Consider the following 25,029-nt stretch of genomic DNA (forward strand, 5'->3'; position numbering starts at 1 on the left):
ATGTCATGATTTTTTCTGACTGCCCCAGATATAGCGCCGATTGGACCCAGAAAACATCAAATTGCCTTTACCTAGGCCAAGACTTGTCCACTATATCCTACAGATCCGCTCACAACTACTCGAGTTATAGCTGACACACACTAATGCAAATCTTGTTCTTATCAGTGATTTTACTAGGTGGCGCTACATGTACATTTTGTATGTTGTGTGTCATTGAGGACTTACACTGACGGTGCCTATGTATATGCCAGGTATATATATTACAGGACAATGAAAAAGTCGTTCCACCACATAGACATAGAATGTTATATGTGGATTTTATGTGATGATGCATAAATATGTTAAAGTTGATATTTACAGTGATATGCTTTATCATTATATGGTTTGCATGGGCCACAGTCTCACAAGTCAAACACAGCTAATACCTATTGTTTATTGATCTATATGGTTTCTCAAATTCACAGGAAACACGCCCTGGGTGATGTGCTCGTTACACTCTGCTTTCAGACATATCCAGGCGACAGACATATCTGTTTATAATGGATAAACGGTTTGCCGATCTATTAATGATGGTGCACTGTACAGTTTCTAATCATAACATCATCATGTTAACTGGATCATTACATGCCTACTCAAATGAGAAAACATCATCATCACAAAATCATCTTTAAGCAAAGAGTTTCCAAGTGATTAGTTTTCTCTCTAGCTCTGTATGTATTTTCCTTGCGCTGACGCAAACTATACAATCGTAAGAATCCCAGGGGTTCATTTCTAATCAGCTCTAATCAACAAATAACAGATTAATTATCATCAGACCAAATAAGTTCATGATTGTATCATGTAATCATAATGTTTCAATCGATTTACAGCCAAGATCTTGGATGTGCCAAGATCTTGTGTTTCTTCTTCTTCTTCTCCTTTTTCTGCTACATGTAGTGCATTACAGAACACAACTCCGCAAGTTTACATGATTTGGACTCATTTCCAAGACCAGATGACACAACATGTCTGCTATGCGCGACACAATTCACTTACTCTAACCCAACTATTCCAACATTCCATATTCTAACATATCCCTAGACTAATTCATTTTAAGTCTACCGACTCCACGGTATATACAACAGGAGACTATTAGACATACAGTAGACTTATTCACTCACCCAAGGCTTAAAACTCGCGTGCACTTGAAACTCTATCGCCCTTCACGCTAAGAGTCATGTTAAGCCCCATCTCCAACCCAGAACAATATTTCACATGACATAACGTCATAACGTTGCCGTTACTCTACATGTGGCTATTAGGAAGCTACTACATTAAGAAACGTCAACGTTTTGTATATACACATTATTTCATATTATCCCCCTATGAATCTATACATTTCAGTATAGACGCAAAAGATGTTATTATACAATGGGCTCTGGGAAAGCCGCCCTAGCCTCGCTACACCACTAGTTGACAAGTGTTGTTTCTGCAATGTCAAGTCCGGTGGGTAAATGTAAACTCTAATGTGCCGGGGGAACTTATTTTCTGTGAAAGCTTTTTAAAACTGATTGACTTTGACAGTTAGGGCGTTTAGGGATCTACGTCTGAATTCTTCAATATCGTGTGAAATAATCAAGAACGACAGCTTTGCGTTTCGTTGCTCCCATGTGTACTTGAATTTGCAAGCATGCATTGTGGGTTTAAGTCAGCCATCCCTGCCAGGGCTCGGTGTAGTGCAGGAAGTAGCTCAGGTTGAAGAGGAGGAAACACAGCGGGAAGCCCCAGCGGGAGTAACGATCGATGGACGCCACATCTGCTCTCACCATTTGAACCTGAAGAAAGAAAATACCACAATGAACGATAGGTAATAGTTTTTAGAATCAGAGTATTATTATAGGTTGGATATGAGAACAGTGACATCAGATGCTTTTGAACCATCGTAAAATTTCCACAGTTTGTTTTGATTGCTTTTGTCGATTGAGGTTCGGTTACCAGTTGGACGCCACATCTGATCTCACCATTTGGACATGAAGAAAAAAATAGCACACTGAACGATAGGTAATAATTTTCAGATTTTTTTTCTTTCAGTTTTTAGTTTCCAGACGTATAACGTTATTAGAGATTGGATATGAGAAAAGAAATATCAAATGCTTTTAGGACCATCAGCGTAAAAGTTGACATTTTGACATTTTGTTTTGATTGCTGTTATGGATTGAGTTTTAGTTGCAGTAGCCCCCTTTAGGCTGTTTACACCATATAGAGTTCATTTGATATGTTTAGACTAGAAATGAAAATCATGCACTATTGGCAATCAATAATTAACAAAACACAGAAACGTCCAGTAAAATAAAAATCTGAAGAGTGGTAGAAATGTTGCAATCACCAAATTGCATGGAATGAAGGACAATATGTCGTATGCATGTTGTTTTTTCTGTGACAAGACCGTAAGATTACAATCATACATGCATTCTATATGCATCACGTTGTAGAGAATCTGAACCCTAAGTGATGAAGTTTAGATTAGTCGGTGTTGGCTTTAAAGAAAATCGATATAGTGTCAAAGAAGCTCTGACAGCAGCCCAAGGTGTTTTACCATATCTTAAGATAAAAGGATCATCCCCACAAGCCTTACAGGAAGTCTTCTCCAAAACCACTCTAGCAGAAAGGGCCTGTTACGAAAGGTTATCATTCAGGGTACTTTAGCGTGATGTAATAGAGTGCACAGTTGGCGCGCTCTCCAGTGCTAGTATTACATATGATTTCTGCGTTTGTTATGTTTGTTGAGTGAGTAAGTAATAGACCACCTATGTATTGGCAGTAATATTGTTGTTGAACACTAGAAGTGGTGTGGAGAAGGATTCAAAGCAATCGATATACATCACAGATTTGCAACACGTCGTAATGAAAATACACATATGTAGCAGTTCGTTAGCATTTGAAATCATGTAAGCGCAGCCAACGTCGAGTGATCTGAAGAAAGACTGATTGCAACTACAGTGTGTTCAGACCACTGCAGCAGCAGTACACAGTGGTCTACCAAGGGCAGTCATCTACGTTTTCTGGAAGTACAGTCGCTTTCATGTGAAAACACGTTATTACGACAAAGGCAATTATCTTGGCATCATGCTCTGAAAATAAAAGCTGGGCTAACGAAGGAAACATTCTGATTCAGGAGTACTTAGTGCATGAACCAAAGTATTCCAAATTGCATGTGTTTCAGACAACCTTGGGTGAATGTTAGCCACTTAATAACCCCACAAGGGAAAACACGTAATTGGCGTCCTCAGTTGAGACATCCAATCTGCTGTCTGTACACATCCTGTCTCATTTTTACTTCAGCCCAAAGCGTTCACAGCTAGTGGCAGCTATTAGCTACACCTACTGTACAGGAATCATCAACTCTTACTTCAGCAATATTGACAGACAGCTAGGCATTTGACGAGAGGCCATGAGGGGAAGAGAACATTGAATTTCATTTGTGTCATTTGTACAGTTTCCTACGCAAAGTGCCTGTGGCTCAATGTAATCAATCATAGCACTCCCCATCTCAGTCTGGGATCATCCGCCAAACTGCACTTGCACTGCAAGTACAGTTATCCATAATTCATGGTGATGGTGATTTAATCAATTCTTTTCATCTGCACAACGCATTTGTGATAGACTTCGTCAAGATGCCTTTGAGCATACTCACTCCTCGATTCCATTCGTGCTCATATAACAAGACACGGCAATTTTGCCTGAAAATTTGCACTGAATGTTAGAGAACACGTAATCACCATCATTCACACTGTTCCAATTAAACTATGCTTTTTGATACAACCAATCAGTACCTGAGATACGCTTCGGACAAGATGTCGAACCCCATTGGCGAAGGTCACTCCAATCTTCTTGGACGTAGTTCTCCGCAGTCTCTGTCCGTCCATGCGCGCACCCTGCCCCACCGTCCCGTCGTCTGCCATGTCGATGTCCAGAATCGTGTGACGCTTCTCGTGGTTGTTCTCCTGCTCATCCACGCAGTGCAGACCAGTCATGTTAGCTCTTATCTGAAACGATTTCTTATGTAGTACTGTATTTTGTCAAGTATAATAGTGCAATATTGTTTTCGTTTGATGAGCTACACTTCGATGAGCTAAGCTCTAAGGTTCCAACTTTGGACAGACTTTTGATCGGGCTATTCAAATATTCTCTTCGTGGAATAAAAGCTAGTCTGCAACTACGTACCACAACAGAAACTTATCCTGTGCTATCACCGGTACCACATCCCATTAGAGGCCTATGTCTTTATACTTTACTAAACCTTCAAGCCCAAAGAAGGTACCTTATTTCTACACTTCTTCTCAGTTGCCATCTTGCGTTTTGCCTCCTTCATCTTCTTGATGGAAGACCGGAAGTTGACGGCTGCGTACTCCACCAGCGCGGCGAAGGTAAACAGGAAACACGTGATCAAGTAGACGTCGATGGCTTTGATGTAGGAGATCTTCGGCATGGTGGCTCGGGCGCCTCCGATCAATGTGGTCATGGTCAGCACAGTGGTGATACCTGCGGCAACCGAGAAAGATAGAAGCATGGTGTGAGCTCGAATAAAGTTCTAAGAACTATGCGGCTACAGCGTCTTTTCTGAAGATATGGCGTGAGTGCGTACGGTTGGCTTGAGGTTGTCCACTACTATTTGCCCAAAAAGAGAAAAGCATAATTACAGTTCACGATGTGTGAATCTACATGCAGATGCAATTTGGACGATAACGTGTTGGTTATTCTGTCACTGACCAAGAGCTACTCTCGCAGGAACAGCCTCGGCGTTGATCCAGAAGCCGACCCAGGACAGAACCACCAGCAGGAGGGACGGGATGTACGTCTGGAAGATGAAGTAGAACGCCTGACGATGCAGCAGGAAGCAAAACTTCACATTGGAATAATCACCTGTTAGGGTAAGAATAGAACAGGAAATCAAAACATGTTAGTATTCGTGAATAGTTTCATCAGGTTTGGGAACGCTTCTATAAACAGCGAGACCTATGCTGCAGTGCAAAGTGAACCAGTTAGAGGAAGGTGACAGATGTTCACCGAAACGTCGGTTGAATAAATCACATGGTTGTGTTCAAGGAGTCTTTTTATTCTGTTAGTATTCGTGTTTAGAACAACTGTCGTGCTAAGCCTATTTTCTGGTAAGTTGGAACCAAAACCTCCCTTACAACACAAGTGAAGTCTGCGACATATCAGTCAAATCATTACCAAAAATGGTACTGTTCAAAGCCATTCCTTCTTCATTCAACATATTGAAAGAAAGCGTACCTGATTCATAAGTAGCCATGCCGTTAATGACGTTATAGGAGCCGATTTTGAACTGCTGAAGCTGTAAACTCTCTACGCCATAGATGGAAGCATTGCCAGCTTTCCACCGAAACCGAATATCTTCTGTCTTATAGCCATCTAGGGGAAGAAGAATGACTAAAGTTAGAACCACCGTTTAATTGAATGATCATAATTCTGGAATGCCGAAAAGTTGACCTCATCAAAGTTGACAACATCAAAAAGTGGAAAAGTATTGGTACATACAACTCTCAAATCCCAACGTGCAGTTTTGCGAGTCCATCGGATACTTCTTCAGATCCATGTTGCATTCGGCCTTTGCAGTGATTCTGTCGACAGAATACAAAATAGTTTAGATAGAACTCTTACGATCCCACGAATGTCAAATAAGCAGGCAGATCCCTGGAGGCTAAAGAATTTGCAATATCATATTTTGCATATTCTGAGGTTATCAGTTACTGAATCACTGATTTTTAGAGCTTTGTCGTTCACTGCCACACATTGCTGTCGCGGTTTTACCCCCATTCCACTAAGGTGGCGACCTCACCGCGCTCTCTCTGCGACCCAAGATTCACCAGAGGGCTCAACAAATTTCGTAGCTAAAGAACAAGTCTTTTTACGCTTTGTGTGTTTTATTGTGTTTTCAGTCATACCTTTACATTTTGTATGATATTTCAATTATGAAATCAAGGGTTACAGAAATCCAGCTTAGGTAGCACCGAGGTTGCAGTGAGAGCGCCGCCGTCTAGTGGAATGGGGGCCTTATCAAGAGCTTGAAGGCGCATATAGAATAATGAAAAGAAATAACTTCAACAACGATATATAGTTAACAGAAAGTAGGCCACACTATCTGCTTTGCCCATACATCATGCATGTAATGCCCAACCAGTACAGACCGAAGTATCCAGTGATTAGATTATCGCGACATTACCGTCAATCATACATCTGATGTAATCAGAGACAAAAGTCGGCCCGAATGATTAAGTTTCCACCCACTGTTTGGACGCACACTGCCGAGGTATTTGTTATTTTGATATTCAATTTGCCATTTACAGCTTTGGTTACTATAAGCTTATAGATATCTACTGAGATCCGTAAACTTGTTTTGAAGATACCTGGTATTTTGTATGTCAATAAAGTAGCCAAAATACTCGTACGAGATTGACAACTATATAATAAGTTATGGGCATGTTGGGTATTCAGATTGACATACAAAATAACAGGGATCTTCAAAACAAGTTTATGGATCTCAGTGGGTACCTAAAAACTCATGGCGACTAAAGCAGTAAATGGTAGATTGAGTTTTACGTGGCTCACCGGCGGACCCTGCAGGAACAAACTCGATTTATCATTTTCTGCCTCGTCCTACACAGATTTGTTAGTACCGTTATTCGTGTGCCGTAAGGTCCACATAAGGACATAATACAATAGCTATCACTAACACAACAACTGTGATAGCAAAGCAGCACTTAGTTGGTAGTAAAGAAAATTGCATATTGCAGACAAGTGCATGGTACTGTTTACGTAATAGGACCAATGGAAACACGTTTTTATCTTTTGTTCTTAATCTTTTTTCGCTATCAACTCATTTACTTAAAGCGACATGTTCTTTTTCATTTTCAATCACTATCCTTAATTACTGCTGGTACATGCCCGTGAGGGGTAGCGATCTATTCTAATTCACCGTCCTAACCGTAACCCTCCCGCTCTAATTGAACGTTAAGCGTTGTCGGTAAATTATTCGTGAAGCGTTATGGGTCGCTTTACTTCCACGTAGTTGTAATTGTATTATGCTGAATTTATCGTTAACCGTTATTGACAAACTCTTCGTGCGGCGTATTCGAACGCCAGGTTACCCCAAACCAATAAAGAGCATCCGGTCATGTAGGAAACCGCAGCCATTTTGAAAGATATGCCAGACACCAGTTGAAAACAAAAGAACGATCCAATAAAGTAGGTTCCAAAGCCTTATATATTTTAAGAAGATCTTACTTTACCCCCGTTAATAGTTTCATCAGGTTGGTAAGACACTGAATAAAAAGACTCTTTGTCCACAACTAAGTGATTTATTCAACCGGCGTTTCGGTGACCACCTTCCTGACGGCAATTCTGACTGGTTCACATTGGGAACGCATCTATAAGCACCTCTGCTGCAGTGCAATGTGAACCAGTCAGAATTGCCCTGAGGAAGGTGACAGATGATCACCGAAACGTCCGTTGAATAAATCACGTTGTTGTGTACAAAGAGTCTTTGTATTCAACTTACTTTACCATTCAGCGTTACCGACCTTCCTGAATGTACCTTAAGCATAGCCAGGAACACCCCCCCCCCCATGCAGACACGCACTCTTTCCTGATGTGACCACAGTAAGTTAGAACGACATAAAAGAAACATTTAAACCTCATTCCGTATAATATTCCTCCGTCGGGGAACAGTCGGATGAGCTTGTTGTCCACGGTAACCTTGTGCAGGAAGGACTCCTTCGCGTTCGGGATGAAGGTGTCGGGAACCCAGAGCTTCTCGGCCAGTCTGCCGTCCAGACTCAGGCTGTGGTTCGACCCCGCAAAGGCCAGACGCTCGTCCCTCCAGTACTGACGTAGAAACACGGTGATGGTGTAGTCCTGAAATGAAACAAGGCCTTTACAGTAATCTCCAAAATACTTGACCATCTAAACATGTATATTTGTGGCTATTTACTTATAGGTGTTCCAATACGCCATTGCTTGCCAAAGTCTATTCTTAAATATCACAAAAGCTTGCAATTATCTTATAATTCAAGGACATTTTTTATACCAAATCTGTGACTTGGTGTTGGATTTTGTATGCAATTACCAATGGTTATGTCAGAACAATTCAGGATATCCAGGGGAGATCCTGGTATTCTGCATATTTTGAATAAAACATAAAACTCTATCGGTGGCAAGGCAGTATCAAAAAGGGCCAACCAATATGAGGTGACTTTTGATACTGGTTGGTCCTTTTGATGCTGCCTTACCAGAGATAAATCTGCTTGGAGATTACTTTATAGAGGACTAGATGTGATGCTATCAGAGTTACATGTATCTAATGTGACCATTGACGGAACATTGAAAAAGACTGCTGGACCTGTCTTACATTTTCAACGTTACAAGTGACCATTGGGCTGGAGGGTACAGAACGGCAATACGCATCCATCAGGCTAATAGGTCACACATGTTTGTATAGGTCCCATTTGATGCTGACAAATGACAGTTTCAGTGCATTATAGATCTACTCTGCTATTATGCACCATTTCATGTCAGAACGTAATAGTAAGGGGGGATCTCACTGGGCTGCGCCGAATTGCGCGACATTGCGAAGAGACAAGATGGTTAACTCGTAGCCAAACGGCACCAATTTGTAACCTGAAATTGCGAATCAAAAAAACAAAACAAAAAACTATAAAGTCAACAATTGGTAAAAATGCGAAAGTGCTGCAACTACGGCAAATCTATTTTTGACGAATTTTAATCATTGCACATTGTTTTGTTTTTAATTGAGTGACAACACTGCGATTTCCAATTCAGTTGTAGTTACAGTTCATAACAAGTCTCATGGTAGATAATCTCTCCGACTTGATAAAACAGAATTCGAGAACATTTACTCAAGTAATTAATCTTACTACGCTCAGGCAAGATCTCATCTATCAAAACGAGATTTGGCACTGAGCCGGTTTACAGAGCCAGAAATATCCTCTGTTTCTTTCTTGGTTGGCAAAAGAAACGCACCAGGAGCAGGAATCGGAGTGCCTATCTGCCTGGTGCCTGAAATCACCATGTGTTTTTCTTATGTCTATCCTTTTACCTAAAAACAACCTACTGACAACAATCTTAAAATTATGGCTTTCAAATCCACGTTCCAAAGGAAACAATGTACGTAATCATTACAAGTCGTCGATATCGCATTTGAAGCGCTGCATTCATCCCATTGAGCTCACTGTTAAGACGCTTATTCGAAGTGCCTATCTGCCCGTAGACTGAAATCACCATGTCTTTTCTGATATGTATCTATTAAGCTACTGAGAACAATCTTAAAATCAATGACTTTCAAATCCACTTTCAAAGCAAGTAATGTACATAGCACGCCAAAAATAGTTACAAGCAACTGGGCAAAATGTTGAAATTTACATAGTGATTACACGTCGTCGCCAAGACACTCTATGATCATATTAAGTTTGAAGTGCTGCTGGCACTCATCCCCAAATAGGCTTAAGTACAAGAAGCCATCGTTGTGATTTATAGCCTGTGAGCATGGCCATGACGTACTACAATTTCAAATACATTAACATTCTATGGGCTGCTTGAGATGGTTGGAAAGGAGAATTACTTGTAATAGAGAGGAAATGACTGTCCTTGAAAAGTTTTCAATACCAGGTGACATTTGCCAAAAAGCTTTCAACGTCGTCTGGGTGACAGATTCCTGGTATTTAGTTGAAGTATCCCGGCATTTAAGATAGCACAATTTTCTCACCTTTTGAGCTTTAAAAGCATCAACAGACAGCTTTGGTTACATGCAATAAATACTACCAAATAGATGACTCGTGACGAAGGTCAAGGCATATTCAGTTAAAAGGTACGTAAATTGCATTGAAAGAAGATTCAAGCCATAGCTTCTTATTCGAATTCAAGAATTCTTGATGCATATCTGTAAATTTAATAGCAGCAAATGATACTGAAATATGGTATATGTTAATCATCGTCGTTCGCTGTTTATCATCAGGACATTCCAAACATAAAAAAACCGCGGAAAAATATTTAGAACTAGATGCTTTTATCTACGCTCTGCAAATAAAGCAAAGTTAGAATTAGTGCAGTTTGCAAATATGGAATTTGGTGGCCTCTTTGAACAGCTCCCTTCTACGATCACGAAAGAATGGAACTGTTCAAAGAGACCACCATCCTAATTTTTCCACGTTTACAGACAAAAAGAAAAAAAAACATTACAGAAAAAGTGAGATCATTCGTCTTCCACTGTCTCGGAAAAAGAAGTCGAACCCAATTTTCTCTTCTCTTCTCAGGAGATGGAGATTCTGATGAACAAGGCTCTGGCGAACATTCTTCCTACCAGGATCAATGAACTCCCTCTTAAGCCGACGAGTGGACATTTATTTTGATAAGCGCCGATACGCTAGGGACATCTTATCTTTCCCTGGAGAGCACGGGATGTCGCAGGAATTATTATCAGCAAGTTATCTACAGCGTATCATGAGTACAGTTATTTTGGGTTGAGGTTTTACATTACGCAAAATACAGGTAAATTAGGTGGACTCGTATTACTTTGGAAATGGTCAAAAGCCTTCAAAATTTGGTTGCAAGAAAGTTGACATATTTTGCGAGTTTTGTACCAAATAAAGGAGTAGAAGTGTATTATCTGTATTTACGTAAGTTTAATGTGGAAAAATGCTGGAGATACCATCCTGTGTGAGAAAAACAAATTCCATCAGCATTTTTGAGGTTATTGACCCGTTCAACCTTGAAGACCGGTCACTGTTTTCAACTTGGTGGCGAGGGATGTTGTCCACAGGTATTTCCAACACGGTCCCATTTCCTCCCTTCGTTATCTCCTTTCCCCGTGCTTCTCTTTACAGCTATCTTGATGGATAATACTGCGGTTCGCGGAAATTCACCATCACTTCAAATTCCCAACCTGCAGCTTTAAAATCGAACCATATAAACGGCTGACAACGTCGGTGCGAGATTCTATAGCGAGGTGACCTAGAAATAGTAGAATAAACTAGTATGGACCACCAGACCTGTCTCTTGTAGTGTCCCAAAGATTTTAAACGCAACTGATAGCGTTTGATTTTACTTCTAGTTTGTAAAAAATGTTGTGAAACATGAGTGTCCACGCACTATATATACTGTGTTAGACTTGTACAGTAATTTCGATGAACAAGAAATGCTAGGATTAATTGATCACTTGAAATTTCATCTGTGTTGGTAGAAGTCATTATTATCAAAGTTAAACTGCAAATTTCCAATACAAGATTTGGTGTTATCAATTGCAGTTTAATTTGTTACATTGTAAATTAAAAAGTCATTATGTATCAAAATTAAACTGCAATTGATAAAACCAAATCTTGTATTCGAAATTTGCAGTTTAACTTTGATACATAGTGATGAATCGATGATATAGAAGAGCAATCGATACGACCAGTCTTCCAACAGGATTTTGCCTTTATGCCCCACCGACAGTGCGCAAAACGTCTGTTATCCCTAAATCTGCACCTTATAGGGCCAATGCTCTTTTCCTATATTTCAATTGCATCAGAATCCCTAATGGCTGCATTTGCATAGCCTTCACGGTGTGCCTTGAAGACTTGAGATTCTGAAGTTTCTTGTACGGAAGTCAATCACCATGGAGCCAGCCCTACGCACGCCTTTTCAGACGTACTTAAGCGTTCTTACCACACATCGATCGTTGGTGTACTTTGAAGTGTTGATGTATTCGTTCTATTCAACCTGTCTGTGAAGGATTCCATTTGCTTTGATGTTTTCCATAGCATTTCAACAGCATCTACCCTGCTGTCTCTGTATGTCTGAAACACATTATGACTGAATTTGGCAGACCGAAACAGAACCGAAGCCCAAACTTAAAGTCTTTGAGTCAAAATTGCTACCTGATACTTCAAAGAACCCACCCAACACCCTGGACACCTATCTGCACTCTCACTAATTGTCTTGAGTACGACGCTGAGTGTTTCTTAAAGACGTTCCGTATCAAACTTGCCATAAATCATCTGAAATTGTTTCCTTTGGGTATTACCTGCCATGTATTTAAATTTGGTACAAATAAGGTACCTCGCATCTTAGTATGCTTCATCTTGGAGCTGCTGGTTGAAAGGTCTTCAAGGCAATGTTGATGTCGTGTGGAGGAGAGACCTATCTAATATGCAACCTCTACTTGAAGTGTTGCCAAACTTTATATTACCAACATGACATTGATGGATGAATTGCTTACTACAAGAAAGATAAATGAGCACCACTTGTACGACTTTGACAGGTGAGAAAAGTACAATGAACTCATCGATGCTGAAGGATGATGAAGGATGGGTAACACGACGAAGATCTTATAAGGAGGCGAATTGCCTTTTAAGGAACGACGAAAGACCCTATGCAAATGAAAGATTTCATTTCTTTAGTGTGTCACTCGTGTCGGTACCTTTATATGTCTCATCTGTGCAACAGAAGTGACAGGTATATATTCATATATATATGTATCACGGATATAGCATCTACATGACATTTAGACTCCTCGTCCAGTTGAAGGAAAAGATGGGCAATGAGCCAATGACCTGTAACGAATTTAGGGCCCCCTCCGTTAAGTCGTTAAAGAACTTAAAATAAGAATGCTGGTCACGTCAGTACGGTGGGTCTCTATTAGAAATTACACAAACGATCAAGACGAGATATAGAACACAAACATATTCAAACCACATCAGACGGTATACAAACAGAAATCTGATACATGTAGGAATTATCTGTGCAATACTGATTGTATTATGCAACATACAGTATTAGCAATTGCGGCTACGATATAGATACAGCAGATGATTAGTCTGTAACCAATTCTGTTACGACGTAATTATAAGGCAAAACTTAAGTTTGTTGGTCTGGATAGATAATGATAATTGCTAAAGGTTTTCATTAAATCATCTATGTATAAGGCAGCTGAGGACAGTGACTGCTGCTAGCTCGAGTGACGTCTCAAAAGGCACCTTGAGGCTTGTAGACACCTGAAAGTTCAGTCAGAGAAAAGTCGGACTGACTTTGATGAATTGCTGTTTCACTGCACCACCACGAATGCAAACCTATGAAATCCCCGAGAGAGAAGAAAAAGTGGCAGACTTAAGAGCAGCTGGCACCGCGGTCTTAGTAGAAATTTAGATGTGAGTAATCTACAGTAACAGGCAATGCTGTAGGTGGAGCCGAGAGTAGGTATCTCACTGGGACGCGCCTGTTAGCTACAAATGATTGCGGCAACTTTGCGAATCTTTCGCCAATTTTTCCTTGAGGTAACACTGAAGTTTGACGCAAGTATAGATACCGCCCGGAATGTCACATCCTCAGTTTTGGCCCCATGCAAATTAGATACGAGATTGCCACCGACTTAAAAACAAAACAACGTACAATGATTAAGATTCATCAAAGATTTAATCACGCTTCTTGGCGGTTAGTTTACGACAAGTTCGCGCCTGTTCACGGCATTTTGCCAATTGCATTTTTTTTTTAATCTAGAAAAATCATTATTTTCTAATTTGCATTTTAGGCGACAAATTGGAGCCGATTGGCGACTTTTCAGACCAGTTGACGTATGTCTTTCGCGAACAGGCGCGGCCCGGAGAAATACCTTCTTAAAATGGCTTCATACGCTCTGATCTGATCTCGACTTGCCCATCTCCAACTCTACTTTAGAGAGAGGAGAATCTCCCAGTTGCATAGTCACCGTCTCTGCAGGCTAAAGTTTTGTCGTTCGATGTGAAGAATATTGGGAACAATAAAAAACAAAATCGATTTTGAAATAGAACGGCCGAAAACGGAATCGTCAAAAGAACACCCTTGTGAGGCAATAAAAGTAGGGACATTCTACGATTTCACATATTGAATGAACATATTGGAGAGCAGTACATCTCGGAAGGTGGTCAGGCGGGACCAATGAAAAGACCGCTGTAATCTGCTATCCACCGGTGCATGTCGGCAGGAATAAAGGAGCCCATATCTTCTGACCAATCAGACGTCGGGTTTCAAATTGCAGGAACAGGCACAGAAGAACATAAATTTATTCACAGAGGAGGTAGATCCGGGATCAGCAAACCGAAAAGATTTCCTACTTTTTGTAAGTCGTTCAAAAACAGAGGTCTGCTTAAGAAATACTTTTCTTTTATTGATTGCAGTTTATGGAGAGGTTGTACGCTGGTAAATTGCCATGGCAGTGTGATGGTGTCATATTTATTAGCGTAAAATTCAGACAATTTGTCTCCAACGAAGCATATCTCTAGATACGAGTTCTTATGAGTATAGAATCCTTATCTGTATTCAACGGACATGCTGAAACTGTCAATGTGCATTGCCAAGGATGGGACAAAGCCTCTCTAGCTTTGGGTTTCCTAGAATAGGAATAGTCCGTTTTTTTACAACCGACGTATTACTACAGTTTCTATTGCATGATATGATTTCAAGATCCTTACTTTAGTCAATGTTTCGTGGATGATCATTGTTTGTTTGTTTTTTAAATAATTTTATTTAGTCGTATCAAAACACTACTTAGTTGCTTCACGGGAAAATGAGCAAATGTAGAATTCCAGCACTTAATTGTCAGTGCTCCTAGTGTTTATGACGATTTGGTTTCATCATTCAAACTCAAACTTACACAATGTCCGTATACTGTCTCACTGCCAACAAGTATGTATCATACATAGTTAGTTGAATAGCACTGTGAGTTGGCACAAATATTGCCAATCGGGCTACGCGCAACCGATACACTAAGACAATTACACATTCATTTTGAAATCATCTGTTGTTATTGACATAACAAATAAAGATGTATTGTACATATTATTGTTATCTAAAATTGCGATTAAGTTAGAAATGTCTTGATCTATATATAACTATGTACGATATGTTTTAACTAATAGATTATACCTACGGTAAAACGAAAGATTCTGTATAAAATAAAGTTTGAATGCTCACCATATTGACCTCCGATATCTGATCAATACTGGAAATAGTCATGCTCATATCCACCTGCACCGGGGGACCTAAAAATCAAACCAGAACAAATCAATAACAATTTCACAGATAGCAGACATCCGTCATACGTATCTTTATCGCCCAGTACAGCTCTGATGGTTCGTCACGCGAAAACGTTAATAGTATTGAAATTTACCTTTAATGTTATTAATGATGATAAGAAAATATTATGTGGCTCATGAAGATTTGAATGAAGATTGCGCGGAGGTTTTATGAACTTGGCTATATTGCCATAATGGCCACAAACGTAGACGGCGAACGATCAACCCTTTGGTAATGTAAATTGCTTAAATGATAAGAAGAATATATCATTGTGAAGTGACTGCTTTCCTCAAAACATGTTCAAAGGTGCATGCATATCTATATGAATACATACATTGACCGGTATCTTGCGCATACTGTCTAACTCGGCAGCTACCTTTCATGACCAGTGTACGATACTACTACGAATCAAGTGCAATACACCTCGCGGCCTCTTGCTTGGAATAAGGCCATGTTGATTTGATTATATGGATGACATTCGCGAGCGCATCAATTTTCGTCCGTTTCCAAAGAAAAAAAAGCTGTCTACCATACTGTAAATCGTGCAAAGAATCTACAAAATGAGCAAATATATGCTGTGAATTGCAAAAAGATAATTCGGAAAACGGATACTAATGTCTAGAATGCCAAACACAAAGAAGAAGATGTAAAAGACCCAAAAATGAAGAATCCATTATTTGGTATACCATTCTCTGTGTGATTAATCATTTGTTCAACCTTCCTGACCCCGTAGATTCCATAATGAAGGCAACTTTTTTTGGGTGGAAAACTTTTTTATTATTCGCACACTCACATTAGTTTGGGGTTCCCAGATGATGTCATCCATATAATCAAATCCACATGGCCTAAGAAGAAATAAATGATTCAGTCGTACCGGACCGGAAGGAATCTATCTTAATTTATCGGCAATCGAACAGTATTAACCTATAACGTATTTAAAAAGTTTGCACTGGTAAAAGTAGGTCAATCGAAACCACCATAGTAACAAGTTGCCAAAACTACTTACCCCCGAAGGAAGGTCGCAGGAACCTGTCGTACCCTCGGCTCACGAGGAGGCTCTCTAGGGTTGGAGCTCCTTGAGAGAAACTACAGAGACAGAGAAGGAAACACCCTGTGTAATATAGGTCAATATGTCAAAGAATGTCTAAACCTTAGAACAAACTGTAAAAATGATACGTTGGACTCAACATGTTGATTTACTCGTAACTATTCAAATGCATTTATGTATAGGTTAATTCATTTGTATCCATTTGACTGTTTGTTTGTATGGATCAATAGACCTTACGAACGTCGCGGTACTTGAAGTGTCAATAAAGATTTCACATATGTTCTTTAAGGCCTCGTAAAAAATGTTGTGTTTTCTGTTACACGACCTATCCTAGGGAAAAAATGCCAATCCCATAACCTGGGGGGGGGGGGGGGGACCACTACCAAGGGACATAAAAAGTTCAACTTGACACCTGAGTGATGAAATTCAAAACAGGCTATTTCGTACCCTGTTGACAGATTAAGGCTTTGAACAGTTTATGTAAGAATCTGTAGTAAACAGTGTGCTTCTTTGTCAACTTCATTGATATGTATTTGTGCTAGCACAATGCATATCTGTTTTACATTGCTAAATGTATCTGTTGGATCACTTCGGCCAAAATCTATTTGAAAAATAATTAGAACAGAATAAGAGAATCCCTAAGAACCGACCCTATATTTTCAGGACATTTTTCTCTAGCCCTGATATATAATGTGTGGTGAACGATACAGCAGGGACATTCCACTAATTTTTTTCCCAACCCTAATGTATAATGTATGGTGCACGATACAGCAGATCTAGACGCTACCCGTGCTCCACGTGTATACTAGTAGTGTATTCGCAATGCAAAAATGATCAAATCAATGAAATGAAATTCACCGCAGGACTGGTAAGTTTCCTTTTAAAGGTTACTCGAAGACGGAAACTTTTCTTTGTTAGCAGATACATACTGTGAGATGTAACGTGAGACCCAACACTACTGAAGTTTGTTACTGCCCGGGGATCCGGATGTAGGAATATCAAACCAAGTCTAACGGTAATACAATTAGGGAGTATTGGATTTCTTCTTAATTTTTCATCTTTTATGTATGATCTTATTAAAAGCCCTGGGAAAATATGTCAGTGAATGAAGTAAAGAAGGACAGCTTGTAGAATTGCAAGCAAGATTTTAGATGAAGGATGTGCGTTGGGTTAAAAATCCTTCAAACTACAACACTGAAGATGCATTCAAAACACGTATGGCTATATCTCCCACACTAGAAGCGAGTGCTGTGTCATTTGTGATCGTTTCCGTGTATGATGACAAATTGTACAGTTGATGTGCCATGATGGCACTGTTGCTACTTTTGTACATAGCAATGAGTACGAACTGCGTGTGCGAAACGATTTTATTTAGAAGAATTCATCAGTTGCAATTGCCCCTTGCATGCTTCGTGACAAGAATCGGCATACTATTCTCCCTTTCGCCACCCGTGGATTTGAAGATACCATGAAACAGATGCTGTGAGATTTCCACACTCACAGATTGAAATCACAAGACCCCCGCCTTGTAATGTTACTGTACTGTTATATAATTCAGTTCAGTCTTATTTCCAAACTGCCGGCACTTTGAAATAAGACTTTTGTCTTGGATGGAGGTCTACCATTACACAAGTGGTGATTTCCACCCACAGACACTTTTAACACGCTCTGAAACCAGATGTATGCATCTGTCAAAATCTCAAGATAGAGCTTACCGTGTTATACTGCCTGTCATTCGGTCTTTTGATGCTTCAAGGTTTGGATGTAGCATCAAGTCCCAATGTTCATGATTCATATTTGCAAGTCTCATATGTAGGATCAGAGAATGCAATATACAACATGGCTATGACGGATAAAAAGACGTTACAATATTGGAAAGACTCATGAGAGTATCATGTTTTGGAGACCAAATTTTTTTCATTTTGTTTTGACGACGTGGCACTGCACTCCACTTTTTATATAACTTATTCTAGCAGTGCCACGTACAGAGAACAATATACCCATTTTTACACATGGGAGGAGTGAGGAAAGTCGTGTAAAGTGCCTTTCCCAATTAAGGGCACAACATCGGTAGCGTCAGGGTATTCGAACCCGGGACCGTTGGGTTCTGGGCCGACCAGCCTGCCGTTACGCCACACGACCCATCTTACGCCACACGGCCCAACGATACCATTCAATATTGTTACAGATGTACGAACAGTATCGTCTACGTCATACGGCGTTCCAAGGTAATGAAAAAGTACTAGGTGATTAGAAAAGTGTACTTCAGTTTCATGAGAACAAATGACGGCCTTAGATACCTTCCCCATTTCCTCAGAGTGCAGACCTCAGACGGATGTTTCAAGATTTTACGCCCGCTTAAGTTTGCGAAGGGTTCGATCCTGGCGAAGTTATTAAGAATGTTGTGGTTAGAAAACGACGGTAGCCAACCTTGCGATTAGCGAGTAATTTATTATTTGATTATTGCCTCATAATGATAACGGTGACGAACCCATGACGGAAGGTTGATTACTTTGCAGAACATTTTCGGCTTGTGACGTTATCACCTATGATAGCAACAATTACAGTGCTACACAAGATTCACGCCCCGGTGATCAAATAGGCCATTATCTGCAAGGTACTGGAAATCTCGATTCCCCCTTCTTACGGAACCATGAAATGAGATAAAGAGATGCTTACCTGAAGGGAAATGTTCACTTATGTGTTGCAATTGTCGTAAATAAGGACTAGTGAGACTGTAGCCGGATGAATCATAATGTTATCTGTTCGCGCGTTTTTTTCTGTTGAGCCTTTAAGATAGAATGGAGACGTTTGCCCATTCGTCGTAAGTTGTTCCCTTTGGTGGAGGGTAAAAAAGGTTTAACTATCTTATAACTCTTCACTTAAAGTCGAGATTGAAGACGTGTGTGATTATGAAACCTGTGACTTTTTCATCTAATGTCCTTCAAAGTGTCACTGCTCTGTGTGCTATTTCAGTAGATTTGGACTTCCTGCCCCGTATCATTCGTCAATTAATTGAACTCACATAGAAATAACAAAATCCCGTTTGAACCATACTGATCCATCAAGCACTATTAGAAATAGTCACCTTGAAAAACCACAAAGCAGACAAACATCTGGGAAAGAACGTCTTCCATATTTGTTTGATGAAAGATATGTTAAAGATTGGGCAACACACACCTACGTGCACATGTTGGCTGGGAATCAAGGTATGTTGTGAGTTGAATGTTAACTACATGCCGTTGGTGGAAGTGCATGTGGGCACATGATGAATTGACTGCGTAAAGAAGGTAGACACATAGACTGTGGCCCTGAAACACATTCCGATGAATGAGGAGCCTGAACGGACTGAAAATTGTGATAGAACCCATCGAACCCTTTGTGGTCTATCTACATTTGTCCTAATGCCATAAATGCGTTGCTAATATCCCCGTATAGATGCAAGTTGCAGGCGAGGTAGATAGCTTCTGTTAAAATAATGGAAGAAACATGTTTGGAACCTATGAAATATTTCAGAGACTACGTCTATCCAGGTCAACTACGTTAGGAATGATTTCCAGTCAAGTGATTTCCAGCAATTGGAAGGGTTCTTTACGGCTAGTAGCGTGCGCAGTCCAGTGGTTAGTGACCCTGTTTCTGGACCAAGAAGCCGTGAGTTCGAATCCCAGCTGTGTCGCTCATCGAACATGCAAGCTACTGGCCATGGGTAGGGTTGCAGTCCTTAGAGTGGGACATTAAGCCATGGTCCACTTTTCATTGTGCTTGTCGAAAACAGCTAACTGTTTGGAGAATTTCTCAAATACAATGAACCTGTAACCTTTGTATTTAGCGTCTGCCTTCTCTGTCGCGACCAGTGAAGTGGAAGATTAGATCTTCAGTGAGCTAATCTGGTTCGAGATCACTTTCACTTTCACAACAAAAATATGATTCGACGCATCAATGCTTAATTCTCCATGCGCCATTCAAACTACTGTTAGAGGGTCAACGACTAGCCGCGCGTGCCCAATTTCCTTTCAATTTCTGAAGGGCGGGCTCCAGGGACAACTGGAATGTGTGAAGCAATACTACTGGTAGAATCTGAGAATGCCTCAAAGTAATCATCCTCTCCGTCCGATATACGATGAATACCAAGTATTTATAATGATTAATATGGACTTAGGGCAATACATATTTCATGTAGCAGATTGATATGGTTAGTTGACATGATTGAGATGAGTCTGACCATTCTCGACGAGACGAAACGGAGGTCATAATAAGATAGCCGGGTACCTTCGCCCTGAGGATGGCCTGAACTGACCGTTTCTGATTAGAGATTCCTTATCCTTTGAAAGTGAATCTTATCACCACACAGGTAGAAACAGATAGAGAAGCAGATCACAAAGAGGATGAAACTTACCATGTTTGAAGGACTCCGAAGATTAGAATGAAGATTGTACTTTCGCGCCATCTGATGATCGACTCCCAAGGCATCGTGTCTCCTTGTCGTGTCCTTTTCTTTCCCTCAACTCGAGATATCAGACGACAACTGGGTTACGCCCTGTCGTCAATACATTTACTCTTCGTTCCAGTCATTTGAGGCTCAATGTTCCGTGAAGCATAGTCTAGTTCATCTTAGCTGACTCCGTATTTCAGCCGACTTCAAAGATCAGCTCAACAGCGATCTGGGAATAGAAAGATAACGAAAATAGATAACACGAATGTTCGGCTCTTCAGTCAGAGTAAGCCAATACGTTGGTTGTGTTGTTTAAGGTGAAGCATAAACATTTGAAGCTATAGCTAGAAGGGGACCTGATCCGTAGAATCTTCACCTGTGAAAGGAATGCACTCAGTATTGTAAAGTACTAATTGATAATTTAATCATTTGACAATATTGAATGACACGGAATCGCTTAATAAGCGACAGACTAATCGAAGGGCTGGCTATAAAGCAATGCAACGCTAGCTTTTGGGCTTTTTTAAGATACGTGGAATAACATGATGTAAGATATTGGTGCTATCTATACAAAAGGATTTTCAGATAACAGCGGAGACGTAAAAAATCATCAAACATCAAGAAACAATAATCGCAGGTGCCAAGCTGCTACAAGGCATGCACGATACGGAACATTCTCAAGACTCTACAGTCGAAATTAGAGAGAGTTATTGTTATGTCCCGAAACACAATACGCTTCTAGAAAACCTTTGTATGAATAGGAAAAACGCACTTGTGCTCTCGGTCCACTAGAATCATGCAAATTATTATGATATTTGTTAATCACCGGTGCACCATGTTGAAATAAACAGAAACAGAAATTGAGATTATGCGTTACCTCCTTTCCCCGATGGTAGGTTATCGCCGTCTACACATGTTCCGTATCAAAGGCCAGTGTTGAACCGGTGAGATTTCTTCAACTGCGTCGACCGCGAAGATGAAATGTCAGGAACGTTTTTCTAAGGTGTTGCCACAGTTTAAAGAAGAGGAAGAGCCTATCGAAGTGAGCTGGCTTCTCATCCCACGCGCCAAGCGAAAATAGGTAACGTTACATATCGATCGGGGTAAACCAAAGTTGGGGGTGTCTTCGTGCTCCAAATACGATGGAGTTTTTACATCGCTCACTGGCAATGAAGTCTTGCAGAGCTATCAATTATAAACAAAAGGCAGTACCACCAAATCAATGAAATATGACCTGGAACTTTATTAACAAAATGAAAAAGAGAGACATCTGGGTATATTACGCATACTTCACTACCCCTATTGATTGGTATTGTGACGGATTCTTCCTGCTGTGCAAACTTATGACATAGGCATAGCCAAGACAAAAGGAACAGTCCACAGCACAGCGGCTTTTTAAAGGTGCTTCAGTCAGGCGGCACTCGTCGTAATCTCTGCATTCATAACATGTTAAATCAAACCTAATTAGCTTTGCCATGACAAAACAAGCATTTTGCCATAAAACATCAGAATGGCAAAGTCCATTGCGAACATTTAACACATTCAGCAAACAATGATGTATCTATTTCCTTATCATGTATAGTGGAAATAATGGATGATCTTAAACCCTGCTTCTCCTAAGTTGTTTTGGGAGGGAAAATTTCCCCAGGCTTTACAATGAGAAACAGCGATACAGAGGTTTGTCATATGTTTCGTTTGATGCTTTGAAACATCCTTGGCAGCTATGGTGCAGTATTTTGCGAAGGCGTCTCGGTGCAACAACGAAATCAGTCATCTCACCGGTAACAATCCCCAACACGCGATTGAGGTTAGAATTGGTCTGATAAGAAATTATACAGCAAAAAGATTGAAAACATATCTACGTGTCTGTAAAAATCTGTATTTGGCGCCTTTATTTGTCCATAGCTAAGTCTTTGGGTGAGTCATACCAGACTTCACTGTTGATTTTGATTTATGTTGCACAAAGACGCAAGAGAGTCTCTTCAAGGCACGGCCTATTATCAATTCTTACTTGCATTCGCAATCCGTTTAGATATGCTGACAAATAAAATGCCGACGATTATGTATATTGCTTTAAAACTCAACATCTAGTCTTTTTCGCTCAAATGTTCTCTCTTAACGTCAGAACTAAAAGCCTCATTGGATTAAGAGAAACGATATTTTTCGTGAGACGTACATGGAATACGAAAACCGAAAATGAAAATTTACTTAAGCTAGAGAACCCATTGCTTCACCAGTCTAATAAAAGCTACTCGGTTTATGAAGTTATATAGCTGCTGCAAAATGTATTACGGTATGGCGACTTACAACGTTTATCTTCTGGTATCATAACTTCAGACGGCTGTTGAAATGACTTTGTTAGATGTGCTTTATTGCTTTTCGTATTGATTTCCGTGAACACGGCGGTGCCTGCGGAGTCAGTGTGCATTGACCTGTGAGCTGACTCATAGGTACATGATTTACAGGATGCAATCAGGCAGAGACTAACGTTTACTTCATATCGTTCTGAAGGAAACAGATGCTCGTTCTGATACTTCACAAGCCCGCGGCCTTCACATATAAACATAACTGCTAATGTTTTCATTATTAACAGTCAATGGCCAACCTTTATGACTACCATTTCCTGTGAAAATCCCCTCGAGCTTGATATATAAAAATCTTGTCGACCCTTCTGATTCTGATTTATAAAGTAACTTAGAGTGATGCATTTGCATAGCAGCAGATAACGTTATAAAGATGATCGTCTGATTTATGACTGTGAATCAATACCATTAATGTAAAAGGCTGATATAGGTGTAGACATCACTATTTGTTTAACGGCGGGACATTTAACTTTTATTACTTGTCGGAAGAATTTTGATCAAAGTATATTTCATGGATTTTCTTTGAGGATTTTCAATAGATACAACGTCAGTAGTGCTTTTGTGAGATAACAAGACGTTCCAGAAGAGAGACATTAATACACGCGAAAATCATTTTGAAAAAGTTTTAAACTTAAGTAAGCGCTCTTCCCTAACCAGAAGACTCACAACTTGGAGAAATACTCGCATACTGCACGCCGATTGCAAAGCCTGCCTGTTATTGTGTGGTGCTTTTGCGCCTAACAATGTCTCTTGAGATGAGTTTGAAAAGGCAGAACCAACCCGTTTATTTTCATTTCAAAAACATTGTCCCGGACATACTTCACCTCGGTCCAGCTGTTTGAAGCCGAATGCGATCTACAGTGTCCTTACTTAGCTGACGCACTTGTCCTCGCTTGTTCAATTCCAGGGGATCTCATATTGTTTCTTGCGACGCAAATTGTTCCCTGTAATGACCAGTCTCCTGATGAGGACAACTCCTCATTTGTATCAAGACCAGCGACAGAAACAAAACTCACAGCAGTCATTTCATTTACGAGTGACATCCGGATACAAGATTCCACATGATATTGAAAAAGTACATACTTACTTGACACTTGATATGGTACATATACGCAAGAAATACAATGGCCCTCATTTAGTTCTAAAGGTCACGCTCTATTTGTATGTTCTGAAATGCACGTCGCCTGGTCTCAATCAATTTCAATGCAGTAGCAGTATGTCAGTTTAGTGTAAGTCAGACCATACATGCATCTACAACTTGTGGGACGTACTAACAGCTGGGATAAATTTATCTTATTTCCATTACGTTCAAAAGGTCACACTCCTGTATGTCTTGAAATGCACGAGATCTGGTGCTCTGTCTCAATCAATCTCAATGTATGCCGGTTTACGCCAAAAACAGTCACTCAAGCAACTGGAGGCAACAAGTATGTCAGCTTAGTTTTAAAACGCCAGACCATCCATTTACAACCTGTAAGACGCACTAAGTAGGATAAAGACAATTTTTTCATAGATTTTTATATACTAGTATTAACCTCCATTAACGTTAATCCGCCATGTTACATAAATCCGTATGTAGCAGAAAAACAGTGGGTTTGAGAGATCTCTAACGCAGCACCGCCCAGGTATGCACAGTTAACATATACATGAGTGCATATTGGGTTAGAGATCTGTTTGGACGCATGTTTTTAGGGTGGCGGGATCATGAACCCCGGTGGAATTATGTTAGAAGATGTTACATCTGGGAAATGAAATTGAATAAATAGAATAATGTTTTGCTCTTATCGCGTCACTACGGTGCTTCGACCATCATGATAGTTTGTTTTTTTCCTTCGTCTTTTAAACAATCTCCAATTTGATACTCTCCAGTTAGTTTTACTACATCGGCTTGAACGTTGCAACTGAGATGAACATCCTGCATGAGCTAAGTCTGGAATTAATCAGTCAAGGATTGCAGTGTTTGCAGAATTATAGGCAATGAACGAACTGCGTGTGTTTATTTCAACTCCATAGGAATCGGACTAACATGTATTTTGGCAATATGCCATCTCGACATTCTTGGGTACCTCATGTGTCCCGAGATA

General features: G+C 40.1%; 1 protein-coding gene across 1 annotated transcript; it reads right to left on the reverse strand.

The window, feature by feature from the left end:
* Window positions 1-152: 152 nt before the first annotated feature.
* Window positions 153-21,634, reverse strand: LOC136430121 (gamma-aminobutyric acid receptor subunit beta-3-like). Its single transcript, XM_066420438.1, has 11 exons — window positions 21,460-21,634; window positions 20,547-20,811; window positions 16,109-16,188; window positions 15,001-15,068; window positions 7,694-7,914; window positions 5,539-5,621; window positions 5,275-5,412; window positions 4,750-4,902; window positions 4,301-4,521; window positions 3,813-4,025; window positions 153-1,814 (listed from the first exon to the last, which is right to left on the reverse strand). Exons 2-11 carry the CDS (start codon window positions 20,618-20,620, stop codon window positions 1,683-1,685), a joined length of 1,383 nt encoding a protein of 460 aa, XP_066276535.1. The 5' UTR covers window positions 20,621-20,811; window positions 21,460-21,634; the 3' UTR covers window positions 153-1,682.
* Window positions 21,635-25,029: the final 3,395 nt, after the last annotated feature.

Source organism: Branchiostoma lanceolatum, chromosome 3 (assembly GCF_035083965.1).
Source record: "Branchiostoma lanceolatum isolate klBraLanc5 chromosome 3, klBraLanc5.hap2, whole genome shotgun sequence".
In the NCBI taxonomy this organism is placed as follows: Eukaryota; Metazoa; Chordata; class Leptocardii; order Amphioxiformes; family Branchiostomatidae; genus Branchiostoma; species Branchiostoma lanceolatum.

Excerpts from the sequence above, each read along its gene's own strand:
- LOC136430121 (XM_066420438.1), bottom strand. The coding sequence starts at position 20,620 with ATGCCTTGGGAGTCGATCATCAGATGGCGCGAAAGTACAATCTTCATT. Across the intron at positions 7,915-15,000 it reads AGATATCGGAGGTCAATATG|GACTACACCATCACCGTGTT; the intron begins GTGAGCATTCAA and ends GTTTCATTTCAG. Across the intron at positions 1,815-3,812 it reads TTGTCCGAAGCGTATCTCAG|GTTCAAATGGTGAGAGCAGA; the intron begins GTACTGATTGGT and ends TTCTTTCTTCAG.